Below are 13,176 nucleotides of genomic sequence, written 5' to 3' on the forward strand. Positions count from 1 at the left end.
TTATCAAGTACAAAGAGAAGATTCCAAAATGGGAATACACTCATTAAATACATACATAATGAAAAAAAATACAGCACAGCCAAGCTATGTGGTACTACTTTTCTAATGATGTAACCTTGGATTTTATTCTCAAGGTATGACTAACTTTGATAACATCAGTACCTACTTCCATTTTATCTCCATGCATCTGACTAACTACTCAGAATGGCCTTCCCTTATATTAATACCTAGATACATACTTAACTTTCAGGGCCTGCTTACCTATCACTTCTAGGATGCCCTCCCCAGTTTCTATGGGCACAGCAATAGTCTCATATGGCCCTTTGTACCTCCCTCTAACATACCTCTTCGCCTACTCACTTCCTATGGGAAGCAACTGCATCTTTTCATCCATGTACCTTTGCACCTGGCACACTGCCTAGCACAGAACAGTTCTCAAAATGTGTTTGCTGAAGTTGAAATTTCTTTGATGCCCAGACTAGGCAACCTAGTCAAAATATAGAGATGTATCATTACTCCATTCATTCATTCAAAGAACAAGTACTGCTAACCTATGATGAATAAGATATAATCCCTCCCTTGAGAAACCCAATCATATGATAATCTAGGTCTCAAACTAAAAGCCTCTTTGGCTAAATTATCTGAACTTCTTATAGTCCTGATTTAATTACATGTCTCTACATTTTCCTTAGATTAAATCATTTATATCAGAAAAAAATCTCTGAAATAACACTTGATTCTATACTTTTAACAGGTTTCCTCTTTTTTTAAAGAAAAGACTGCTATTTACATGTTTAGAGTTGGAGATCATTATTTGAGCATTTATGCTTATGTTTTGCTTACCTTATATAAGTCATTCAACTAGCAAATGACAGATTAATTTTAATTTGAGTGTACAATGTAAGTACTCAAGAAATATTATCTGAATTAAATTTTATTACCCCAAAGTGTCAGTTTTGGGGATGTTAACTTTGAATACTACTGTGTACTAAGACGTTAATGTGCTTCCTTTGATTCTTGTAATAACCTTATAATGTGAGAATAATTGTATCAGATACTGTTACTTGCCAACTCAATAGCTAATACCTTCTTCCTCACCAATGCAGTCCTGATTTTGATCAGGTATCTCTGAGCAGCAATTTGCTCAGGTACGGTCATTCCTTTTTGGTACCAAGTGGTACCAAGTTTGGTGCCAAGTTTACATGCAAGCATGTGACCAAATATCCATCAGTGGGGCCTGAGTGAAGATCTGCTGGGGGCTTCTGGGGCATATATTCCAATAAATAGAGGGTGAGAGCAAGAGTAAACAAGGTGCCCCAGAAGAAGCACCTTTCTTCTTGCCTTTAAAGGTGGTTGATGTGGGATATGATGTTTAGAACTGGGCATCCACCTTGTGACTCTGAGGGAAAACTCAAGAGAACTGTCCGACAGCTGCCCTAGAACACTAACCCCATTGAAATGCTGCATCATTAATCCTAAAACTCCCCATCTTGTTACATAAGATAAAAACTCCGTAATTCAAGCTGTTTTTTAGTCAGGTATACTGTTTCTTGCCTTCAAAAGAAGCATCGGGACTTATATAAAGATCATTTCCATTTCACAAATAAGGTAACAGAAGTTCTGAGAGAAAAAGACATTAATCCCACAAAGTGACAGAAGTGAAACATCCAGGAAAAGACAGAATGGGGATTTGAATTTATGTTTAATTAACTCTCAAATCCATGCTTCTCAACCATAGTAGCTGCCAGCTTGGCAGTATTTAAAATCTTAATTTAATATCATATTATTAATAAATAACCTAACTTTTGTCAGAAGCTATCCTGAGGCTCAAATGAATTATCTATGTACATGATATAAATGCAAACGTCTTACAAAAAATACATGCAATTTGCAAAATTTCCTATATTTGAAAATGTTTTTGTATTTTCTTCAGAAAATCACTGATTATTCATTAATTCAACAAAATTTACTGAATAAGTATTATGTCTAATAATTTGGTCAAACTAATCATCTTATTTTTTCAGTGTTAAGAATTTCTCTTTTCCTGATGACTGCTCTAAAAATACTGGAGATAAATTTGCCCCCTTTGAAAAATTTATGGCTTAAATAACAGATCTCATAATTTAAACATATTTCTTTAGTTCCAGAAACTCAAAATTTTCACAAGTCTTCCCAAACATATTTTTGTCATAGGATCAACAAACGAAATCCAAACTTTGTACAAAAATTTGACAGCAGAATTGTGGTTTATAATTACTATTCTGAGTGAAATCTTTATGAACCCACAGTATGATTTATTTTAGATTCAACCTAATTTATTTTAATCCCTAGGCCAGTGGCAATACTAATTAGAATGGTTGAAGGGGCTGAATGTAAAAAATAATTAAAAAAATTTTTTTAAATAAACGTACAATAAACATTTTCATGGTCATGTGAAATAGAGACCTAGGATATTATTTGAATCCAACGTGAAATACAATAATCCGTAAACATTCAGTTTAAACGAGAAAGAAGCAACTCATATGACTAACAGTCTTAGTTAAGCAGAAGAATGTGATATATATCCTATCTAAGAATGATCATGAAAACTATACTTATCCACTGTCAAAAAAGATAGTTTTTAAAAAAACATGTTTTAAAATTATTTTTTATTATCATATTCTAAGTATATTTTCATATACTTACTTCCTGATCCACTAATGAAATATCTGGTCTCAACCCTTCGCAGTAATGCTTGTAACGGAGAGAATTTCCTGGCAAATCTCCTCTGAGTAAGATAATTGCACCATGAGGCATAGAGGCTAGGAGGTTCTTTGCAAATTTATCAATCACATAGTTGTTCGTTTGGTTACAAATGCTAAATAAAAGGATCAAAAACATTAAAATAGCAATATTTTGCTACAGTTGTAATAAGATTAGGCTTATTTTCTGCTCCATTCCTTTCCCTTCTCACAGCCTACATCTAGTATTTCAAAGTATTCTACTTTATATCCTTTCAGATGATGAATATGTTTGAAAAGAGAATACTGCCGCCTGAAACAAAGCAGAAGGAACGGACAGTACAATTGAAAAAATGAGTCAAACCCTTTACTTCTGGAATCATTTAGTGCTCAAGAGTAAGTCTTTTTTTTTAATATATATTCTGCCTAAAAGCATACCCAAGTTCATTTTACAAAGTTAGTTCCCAATTCCATTGGATTTTAAGCTAATTAACGTTAATTCCAATTACTCCAAAGGAATTTTCAGAAATGCAAAAGGAAACCTGCTAATTTCTGACATAAATTTAATATTTGTATGACTCTCCTGTCCCCTGAGGTTGACCCTTTCCACCTCTTCCATGATTCCTTGTGTTCCTCTCTCCATTCTAGGTCAAGAAATCACTAGGGAATGAGGCCAATGAAAAGGAAAGGAGAGAATAGCTTGTGGAGTTGTTTACTTCTTCCAAGGCATTACTTGCTATTGCCAATTACAGCAGTACAACTCTTTTAAATAATGAGGCGGACTTTCTAACTTCAAAGAAAACCTGGCATGAATTCTGAGAGCTTATCATGAAAAAAGAAAAAAAAAAGACCATAAGTGAATAAAAGCATCAAAAAATGGAACAAACAATTCCCTTCCGGTCATTATCAGGTCTATTACATGAGAAACACAGTCTAAAGTTGAATCATTGTGCATCATAGAGCAAATTAACACCTCTAGGAACAAACTTTTATCCCTGCCTTCGTAATAAGTGATGCAATGATTACCGTTTCCTATGTTGATTCCCTACTTTGCAGAGTGATCCCTTACATTTTGCAACCCAGCAAAGAAGCTATGTATTCCATTCCCCTGGAGCAAATAAAAAAAAAATCAAACCAAACAAACCACCCACCCTTGTAAAGCATCGATGGAATTGAAGCTGGACTCCCAAAGGCCCTGAAGCCAGGAGAAGACAGGAATAAGAAAAGGTGAGAAAAACACCGTGGGCTTGGCGAACCCTTCTTGAACTAGCTGTGGAGTTGCTTCTGGAACACGCACTCCCTTCCCACAAGGCCTCCTGGGGACTCACCCTTCCTAACACTGGCTCTGCCCCTATATTATAAAGAACTTTGGTGTTTAAAATTAAGTTGAAATGGGAAACAATCTTTTAAAATGTCAGTCAAATCTCACTATAACAGAACTCCAAAGGACTCTCTTCAATCCTGCTGGAAATAAATGAACTATCATCTGAAACCTGGACATATTGTATGTTAGGTAGGTTTTCATTGTATTAGTAAAACAGAATTTTAAAAAGATGTATACTATAATAATGAAAAAAGCTTTTAGAACTTTATTTAAAAACAATGTTTACTACTACAAGGCAAACTGGTTAAAGGCGAGGCATTACTTAAAAGATGAACTCTTGGAAGCTAAAGTGAATTTATAGCATGCAAAAGTCTCAAATGCCTTTACTCTCTATCATGGGATACTATGTATATACTCCCGATTCCACAAAGTATCTCAGGTTCTCCAGAGGAAAATACCCAGATGGTCTACAGGCACTGCCTGAACCCTTGCTGGCCATGGCCTGAAATACACATCACCCACGCTGAGATTCTAGTGCAAGCAGTTTAACAACCCCAAAAGTTTAAGAAGGATTACATTCAGACTAAGCTGCCTCACTCGGAGTCTTGAAAATCTGTGAGAGTCAAAGATGAAATGAAGCCCTGGAGTGTAAATATTCCAATGTCCAGGGCTCAAGTGCTGCCTCTTCATAAAAATAACCATGGCTTACCTGTAATTAGAGTATATTTGGTAAATTACAAAAATAGTTGCTGACAGCCATTCCAGACACTGAAGGCCGCCGCTGCAGCTCAGCAGTCGGTTGCTCCAGGACACGAGCGCGGCCAGACCCAGGCCGGCCAGGACGGCCACCACGGCGTTGCTCTGCATCCAGAAGCGCTCCACCTGCGGGACAGCCGGGCACGGCACGGCCGGGGGACAGTTCAGGCGATGGGTCAGGTGCCAGGACATTCTAAAAACATACCGCACACACCTACCTGTCTAAGCTTGCTCTTAGCCGGGTCCTAACTGACTTCGCAATCTAACTCCCCGTCACTTCATTTCTCAGTTTCTCAACACTGCTCCATCCCCTTTTGATCCCTTTTCAGATCCACACATTCATTTCAATACTGTGGGCTTGCTCTTTTTTTTAAAAATATTTTTATTGAGAAATCTTCACACACATATAGTCCATACAGGGTGTACAATCAATGGCTCACAATATTATCAATAGTTGTGTATTCATCACCATGATCATTTTTAGAACATTTGCATCACTCCAGAAAAAGAAATAAAAAGAAAAATCTCAAACATACCACATCCCTAACCCCTCCCTCTCATTGACCACTAGTATTTCTGTCTATCCAATTTATTTTACCCTTTGTCCCCCCTATTATTTCTTTTTAGATCCATATTTTTTTTCCTCATCTGAGCAACCCTGGATAAAAGGAGCAACAGACACAAGGTTTTCACAACCACATAGTGACTTTGTAAAAGTTGTATCTTTATTCAATCGTCTTCGAGAATCAAGGCCACTGGGACACAGTTCAGCAGTTTCAGGTATTTCCCTCTAACCACCCCAATACATCATAAACTAAAAAGGGATATCTATATGACACATAAGAATAACCTCCAGGATAATCTTTTGACTCTGCTTGAGATCTCTCAACCAATGAAACTTTATTTTGTCTCATTTCTCTCTTCCCTCGTTTGGTCAAACGGCTTTCTCAATCTCATGATGCCAAATCCCAGCTTATCCCGCGAGTCCTGTCCCACGTTGCCAGGGAGCTTTACACCCCTGGAGTCATGTCCCATATAGAGAGGGAGGGCAGTGAGGTCACCTGCCGAGTTGGCTTAAAGAAAGGTGTAGCCTTAGTCTTGAGCTTCTAAAATATGTAGAAGGGGAGAGAGAGTGGAGAAATACTTTTGTTCTATACCTGTTTCCTTCCACGTGGAGACGCTCCACTAGTATATAACCTTCCTACTCTCTCTCGAACCCCTCACTTGTTTCTTCCTGTGGGAGTGTAGGAGCTGACCTGGCGGGGCTTACATAGCTCTGCCCTTTACTCTCTTTCTCTTGGAATGAACTGTGCACCTCAATCACTTGTCTAGGGGCAGACCCTGTCTCTGTGACAGCAGTGGGGAAGGGACAGGCCTGTCCTGTGCAGCATTGTCTGTGACTGTCAATTCTGAGATTCAGTAAGAGCAGCCTCCCTGCCCACAGATATAAACCCCATTCTCCAGTCTCAGTGTGCTGGTAATAAAGGTAATCCTCCTACCTGTTGTACTGGTTTATCTTTTTTCTAAATTGATTCAAAACTCCAGGTGATCAAGTGGGGTATTATTTATTAGACTTCCTGAATGCAGCAAAATAGTCAATTAATTTCAGCTGCCAAGAAGGAGCTACCTGCATTTACAGAATTTTTATATAAGAAGAAATATCCTAGTCTCAGAGATAGATGGTAACCAGGGCAAATCAGAAATGTGGTTGCTGTTATGTTCAGGCCTGGGACTAGTGATAAAAGAAATTAAGGGATATGTTGGTAAGAGCCTACAGTTTCAATCCATACTTCTGTTGGTATTAAAAAGAAAAAACAAAAACAAAACTCAAGGAGAAATGGAGTAACATCTATATTTGCAAATACATTTTTTTAAGTGACTAACATAAACCTACCTTGACTTTATTTTTCTATCTAAATATTGTGCTAATGAAATGTTGCTTTTAAAAATTATTATTATTAAAAAGAGGCCTTAGGGCATGACTCTAGGGATGAGTCTGGCCCTGGCACTGTGGAATCAGCAATGTCTTCCTCACCAAAATGGGGAAAAGAAATGTAACAAAATAAGGTGTCAGTAGCTAAGAGAGTTCAAAGAGTCAAGAGTCTATTCTGGAGGTTACTCTTATGTAAGCTTCAGCTAGATATTGCTAATTGCCAAGGTTGCCAAACCCCAACCAACATCATTACTGTTAACCCTAAAGAACACCCCAGCCTCTCTCTATCTGAGATCCTAAAAAAGTTGCACTCACTGTTTACTTTTCAGAAACCTAAAACCTTCAGAAGGTTCCTAGGCCAGATAAGTACTGAAACCCAGAGGTGCCAGTACCTCCAAGAACATCAACCAGTTTTACCCCACTCTCCCATATTGTTGACACTCCTTTTCAACATGAAAAAAGTTAGAATGGGCATAACCCAAATATCCCTAAAGACTGGGAAAAGGATCAAAGGTGGCGTTACAACAGAGAAGTTTGGATTTAACAAATGAGTACGACTGACTCATTATATTGATATTTCTTTTTAGTCTTGTCTTGGGGCAGCTAGAAGGAAAAAACTGAAGTTGTGGAACTATAACCCATACCAAATTTTGCAGTCTCTTCTATAACTAACTGTTAAAATGTACTTTGAAATTTATTGTTTTTTTCATACATGTTACATTTTACAATAAAAAGGTTAAAAAAAAAAAAGAGGCCTTAGCCTTAATGGTTCAATAACTTTAACCTTGTGTATAATAATATATATATAATTTTAACTGTTTCAGAAATAATTTGTTCTTGTACAAGAGTCACAAAAAACAAATTTGCATAAAATTGTACAAACAATTTATCTAAATAAAACTTACCACACCCATGAAAAGCGGCTTTGAAATATCTAAATTTGCCCTCCAAGCAAAGAATGATGAATAAATGCAAAACATTCCTGTAAAAAGCCACACTAATGATAGATTCTGTCTCTCCCTACAAAAAAAAGAAAATATTTATATGCATGAATATACATATATGTACACATATGCGTGACTATACATATAAAATATTTATATGCATGAATAATACACATTACATAGCTTTAAATTACATGAAAAACATTTGGATCTCTAGAACTTTCCATATTTTACTAGGAACAGGAAATGATCTTAGCTTTAAATATCTGAGTTGGAATAGACAAACCAAATGGTAATCAACTTGAACTACATACTGTAGACAACTTGGAACTATGCAGCAAAGAGTACAAAGTCAAAATTCACAGAAGAAATGCAAACTATTAATTTTCTTAAATTTAATAAACACATGCAAAATAAAATAATAATTTCACGTATCAAAATTATAACAAAGACTTAAAAATGATAATCTCAGTGTTGGTGAGAATATGGTAGTATAGCGATATCTTACTACAATTTTTGAGGAAATTAATTTAATATATATCGAGACTTAAAAATATTCATGCTCATTGACCCAGTAAGTTGAAATAAAAGTATAAGTTTTAAATAATCAGAAATGTGGATAAAGATGCTTTATTATCACTTTTTTTTTTTTTTTTTTGCATGGGCAGGCACTGGGAATTGAAGCTGGGTCTCTGGCGTGGCAGGCAAGAACTCTGCCTGCTGAGCCACTGTGGCCCACCCTATTATCACTTTTAATAGTGGAAAAAGTGGAAGTAATCTAAATATCCTCAAGTAGGAGAACATTTAAATAGATTCTGCTATGGTCATAAGATGGAATAGCACATGACATTTAAATGATTTTAGATATTTTCATTGTGAGAAACATGCTCACAAGATAACATGAAATACTAAGAAAACAAAACTATAAAATATATACATATATGCATTTACTTACAAATTTTAAATAATACTGAACAGACTAGAAAATAAATGAAGAAAAAGTTAATGGAGGTTGGAGGTAATAGTGCTATGTGTAGGTTTTCTTTTTTTTTTTTACATGGGCAGGCACTGGGAATCGAACCCGGGTCTCTGGCATGGCAGGCAAGAAATAGACCTGCTGAGCCACCGTGGCCTGTCCTAGGTTTTCTTTTAACATCAAAGAAATTTAAATAACTGTTTGTTTCTTTGCAAAGGAACAATAATAATTGACTATGGGCAGAGTAAGGAATAAAACCACAAGTTTAATACATTAAATGACTTACAAGCTAGATTGTAATACACTGCTCAATTTCTCTAAATTACCTATTTATAATCAGAAAAAAAAAAACTGGCAAGAAAGCAAAACATATTTCCCTTAATTGCAGAGACATTTATTATAAAATAATAAAATAAAACTGGCAATGTCCAACAATGACACAGTAAAACATTAATTCAACTAATGAACATGGGAAAATATCAGGAAAAGCAATTACATTACTTACTTTCTTGCTAAACATATATTTGCCCAAACTGCAAGGGCTTGAACGTTGAATGAGAGTTCAGTCCTCATATTTGTTACTTGAGAACTGTAAAAGACAACTTAATTTATTGTTGGCATAAAACAAATCTGGTTAATTACAAAAAATATATTATTTGGGAAATACATCTGATTAGGCACTGAACAACTCTAAGGACTGGGATCAGATTTTATAACTATTTTAAATTCAGGAGAAAAAATACCATAAGAAAGAGTTAAACAGTTTTCACATGTTTTCCAATTCTAACATATGGTCACCAATTTATATAATTTGGGATAGAATCAGAACAAATAATTCTGTATTTTTGATTTTGGGATATCAAAAGGGATATTCCTGATTGGCTTGCTAAGTTATTTGAAAAGGGGTTTTGAATCTTCTTCTGTCAGCAATGTAGACATGGCCTCCAGTGATTTTGCAACTGAAAAGGACATTACTGCACACAGTTTTCTGGCATTCGATCATAAAGAAAAGGGGACAAGAGAAATAATCTCCAACAATTCTTTTCTAGGTTGTCTTCTTTCTTAAAAGCCTTCCTTGTTTTCTATGTTATTTGGTTCAAAAGTGTTTAAGCAATCCCAAGAACTGTATCCTTTTTTTTCTCTACAATTAAACTAACTTCTTCCACTAACTGATAAAAGCATTTTCCAGGTATTATAGGAATTCTAAAATAGCTGTTGCTGTAGTAGCCTCCAACATTAAAAAAGAAATGACTACATATTCCTCATCTCAAAGAACTTTCTTCTCCCTAGTGGCAATTTTACTGGAGAAAATGTGATGCCATAATCATAGAAACCACACAATGTGCATTTTACTAATGGAGACTCATCTACTACGAGAAGATATCCTTACTCATTTTCAAATGCACTTGAAAAATTGATTCCAGCATGGGGCCCATTTTAAACCATTCTTCAAAAGGAATGAAGTCAGTTCTCAAAATTAATTCTAGGAGATCTGTTGCCTAAATATAAGCTCTAAAAGATGGCTACTGCCTAGGGTTAGATTCAATAATTTCCTTGTCCAGGATTGCAATTTAGAGACATGCATTGGGGAAAAATTTAATTTGCTTGACAGGAAAAGGGTAAATGATTAGGTTCCATCATTTCAAGGATTTTCTTGTAAGTTAGTTATGAGTTGCCTCTCTCCACATGCCTGTTCATCTGAAACAAATAACGACTAGAAATGCTCTCACTCAGAGTGCTAAAATTATGTCTCCAATGTACAATATGATTTGGTTCCAACAATCAGCGTGGGTTTAGGTGGTTATCCTTCTTGTCCAGTCTATTTTTTCTGAGTAAAATGAACTTCTGTATTTTAAGGTAAAGTGGACCTTTAAATTCCCAAATAGATCACCTTTACGTGCAACTAATAAAAGTCCGAAGTATGGCCTAGGATTATTGTTGACAGTTCTTTGGAGTTAATATGGAATTTGTTAAGGCAAAATATACCAGTAATCCTGAATGTTATAGTCACCAGAATGTAGGGAGAAAAGAGCAATCATTGAGTCTTTGGTAAAGCTGAATAAAGTGATAGTAAAGCAGAATAAAGTGATAACGAGGAAATGCTGATAAAACAGAGGGGAAAATAAGCTTCTTGCTATCGTCTCCCCATTGAAAAAGAAAAAAGTGATCCACAAAAATTAGAGTCATAGAAAGAAATAGATAAAATGAATGTCAGAAACATCAAAATGTTATATGAGAATAACTGGTGGCAGGGAAATATGTTCAAGATATAATGTGAAGTGAAAAACAGCAGGCTAATATAAAAATTATGATCCCATTTTCAAAAACAAATACAAATATAAAAATTTTGGAAGGATACAGGTAAAAAAGTTAACACAGTAATAATAGTGCTTATCATTGCATGCTAGAATTATAGCCCTTTAAATCTTATTTTTGCTTATCTGTATTCTCTAAATTTTCTATAACAATTACGTGGGGTTTTTTTGGTGGAACAGTTATTAAGAAAGAAAGGAAGGACAGAGGGATGCAAGTAAGCCAGTAAGTAAACAAGAAAAGAAATTGTGAGAACCTATGAACTGTCTCATATAAAGTTGAAACATTCTCTCCATATTTTAAAAATGTTCTTTCAAATACCCTTGAGAGTCTCAAATTAATCAATTAATTAGGAGATCATGATAGTGTTATAGAAACATATTCTTCCATCATTTTTATATGGAAAACATTATAAAAGTATGTCAGTATTAGTATGGATATTCTTGAAGTTGTCTTTATCTGTATGGGTTTTACAGCAAGTATTAACCCATTTTTCCAAGAACACTGGCAGATAGCATTGATAAAAATATATTTGCTTAAGCTGGCTCTAATGAGGTTGAACTACAGAAGTCAAAATAGGTCTTAACTACAAGCACAACCTAGAGGAAAAGTCTTGAGACACTATATAAATTAAGCTGCAAAGAATTCAAAGAACATAGCTCAAACAAAAATAATAAGAAATAACTGTCCAAACTTTGCTAAATATGATGTTACGAAATGTCTCTAAAAAGAAAGACAACATAAAAGTCAGATCAAGGAATAAACTTTTTCCAACCCAAGAGCGCCACAGTGGATAACGTTATCTCCAATGGAAGTTGGAACATCTTAGATCCATCCTGTGGATCACTTTTTCCTTTTTCAATGGGGAGACGATAGCAAGAAGCTTAGTCTCCCCTCTGTTTTATCAGCATTTCCTCGTTATCACTTCATTCTGCTTTACTATCACTTTATTCAGCTTTACCATGTTATGGAGCAATCTAACATTCTTACTCATGATTGTATCTATTGCTCAATTTAAGCTCTATCTTATTGAAGGAAATGCTAGAATATTATTTGACAGTGTACAAAAACAGTTAACTGGAGAGCTGAAAACGGCTTCTCAGAAATACTTCTTCACAAAGAGGTAAATTCAGAAATCGCTAGTATCATTTAAAGAAGCGAAAAGAGAAGTCATTCAAAATAATTTAAAATATTTCATTTAAAAATAATTTCAAACTTACAGCAATATTTCAGACATGCTGGAACCTACTTCAGATTTGGCCTAAACACAAAAAAGAAAAGTACATTTGCACAAGCATTAGACTGAAGTCTGTTAGGCTATTCAGTTTTAACGATCTTGATTTATGGACATATGTTTAAAATATACAATGTAATATCTCTCTTCATTCAAAGTCTACTTCAGAGCTTATAGAATTTTTAAAGATAAGGCTGTGAAACCTAAACATTGATGTTCTTTAGAAAGAATTTAAGAAATAATACATTGGCTAAAAAACAGTTAAGCTATTCCAGCAGGAATAATTAACATATTAATGAATTAACAGACTTTTTACATTTCTATTATGAGCTCTATGGTCTTTTTGGGTAATTTGATTAGAGTTTATGATAATCTATTAGTCTATAATTTTATAATTGTGTGTGAATTATACAGGTTTCAACTCTGAACGGCCCTCAAACAATATTTTCTATGGAATAACCAATATAAGCCAGTATATAAACAAAGTATCAATTTCTCTAAGTTAAAATAATAATCTTTTATTAATATATTTTATTATGAAATATCTCCCACATACCAAAAATATAAAATGTATATTTGAGGGATAAAGTTTTATTAAAAAAACTATAGAATTACCACTCACAACAAACAGAACTTCAGCAATACTAAAAGATGTCTTTCAAAATCCTTGTACGCCTTTCCTTCCTCAGCCCCCAGTGGGAACTGCTACCTAGAATTTTCTAATAATTATTTTTCTGCTTTAGTAAATACATAGTTTTACTACTTTTATATACATCCTTACAGAACAGATTTAGTTTTTGCATGGTTTAGAATTTTGTATAAATCCTATCATAGAATATCACATCACATGTACATTTCTGGGACTTAAGTATGACATAAAAAGCACAAACCAGAAAAAAAACACCTAATACAGCCTTCTATATTAAAATTTTAAAAACCATCTGAAGATCAGAAAGTTCTGGTAATGGATGGTGAT

At 34.7% G+C, this 13,176-nt stretch overlaps 1 protein-coding gene and 1 long non-coding RNA gene across 4 annotated transcripts in view; one reads left to right on the plus strand and one right to left on the minus strand.

Annotated features, from left to right (window-relative positions):
• Positions 1–3,624, plus strand: part of LOC143651776 (uncharacterized) — a 40,613-nt gene extending 36,989 nt beyond the window's left edge. For all 3 annotated transcript variants that reach the window (XR_013160207.1, XR_013160208.1, XR_013160206.1), the window contains 2 exons: positions 3,000–3,116; positions 3,369–3,624. This is a non-coding gene — a long non-coding RNA (uncharacterized LOC143651776). The remainder of the gene's footprint in view (positions 1–2,999; positions 3,117–3,368) is intronic.
• TMEM260 (transmembrane protein 260) overlaps positions 1–13,176 on the minus strand; it is a 64,937-nt gene that overhangs the window by 19,402 nt on the left and 32,359 nt on the right. Inside the window, exons 7-11 of the mRNA XM_077122547.1 lie at positions 12,187–12,227; positions 9,159–9,242; positions 7,639–7,753; positions 4,754–4,926; positions 2,686–2,857 (exon numbers count right to left, since the gene is read on the minus strand). Coding sequence (XP_076978662.1) covers positions 2,686–2,857; positions 4,754–4,926; positions 7,639–7,753; positions 9,159–9,242; positions 12,187–12,227 — 585 coding nt within the window. The remainder of the gene's footprint in view (positions 1–2,685; positions 2,858–4,753; positions 4,927–7,638; positions 7,754–9,158; positions 9,243–12,186; positions 12,228–13,176) is intronic.

The sequence above is a fragment of the Tamandua tetradactyla genome, chromosome 12 (assembly GCF_023851605.1).
Source record: "Tamandua tetradactyla isolate mTamTet1 chromosome 12, mTamTet1.pri, whole genome shotgun sequence".
Taxonomy (NCBI): Eukaryota; Metazoa; Chordata; class Mammalia; order Pilosa; family Myrmecophagidae; genus Tamandua; species Tamandua tetradactyla.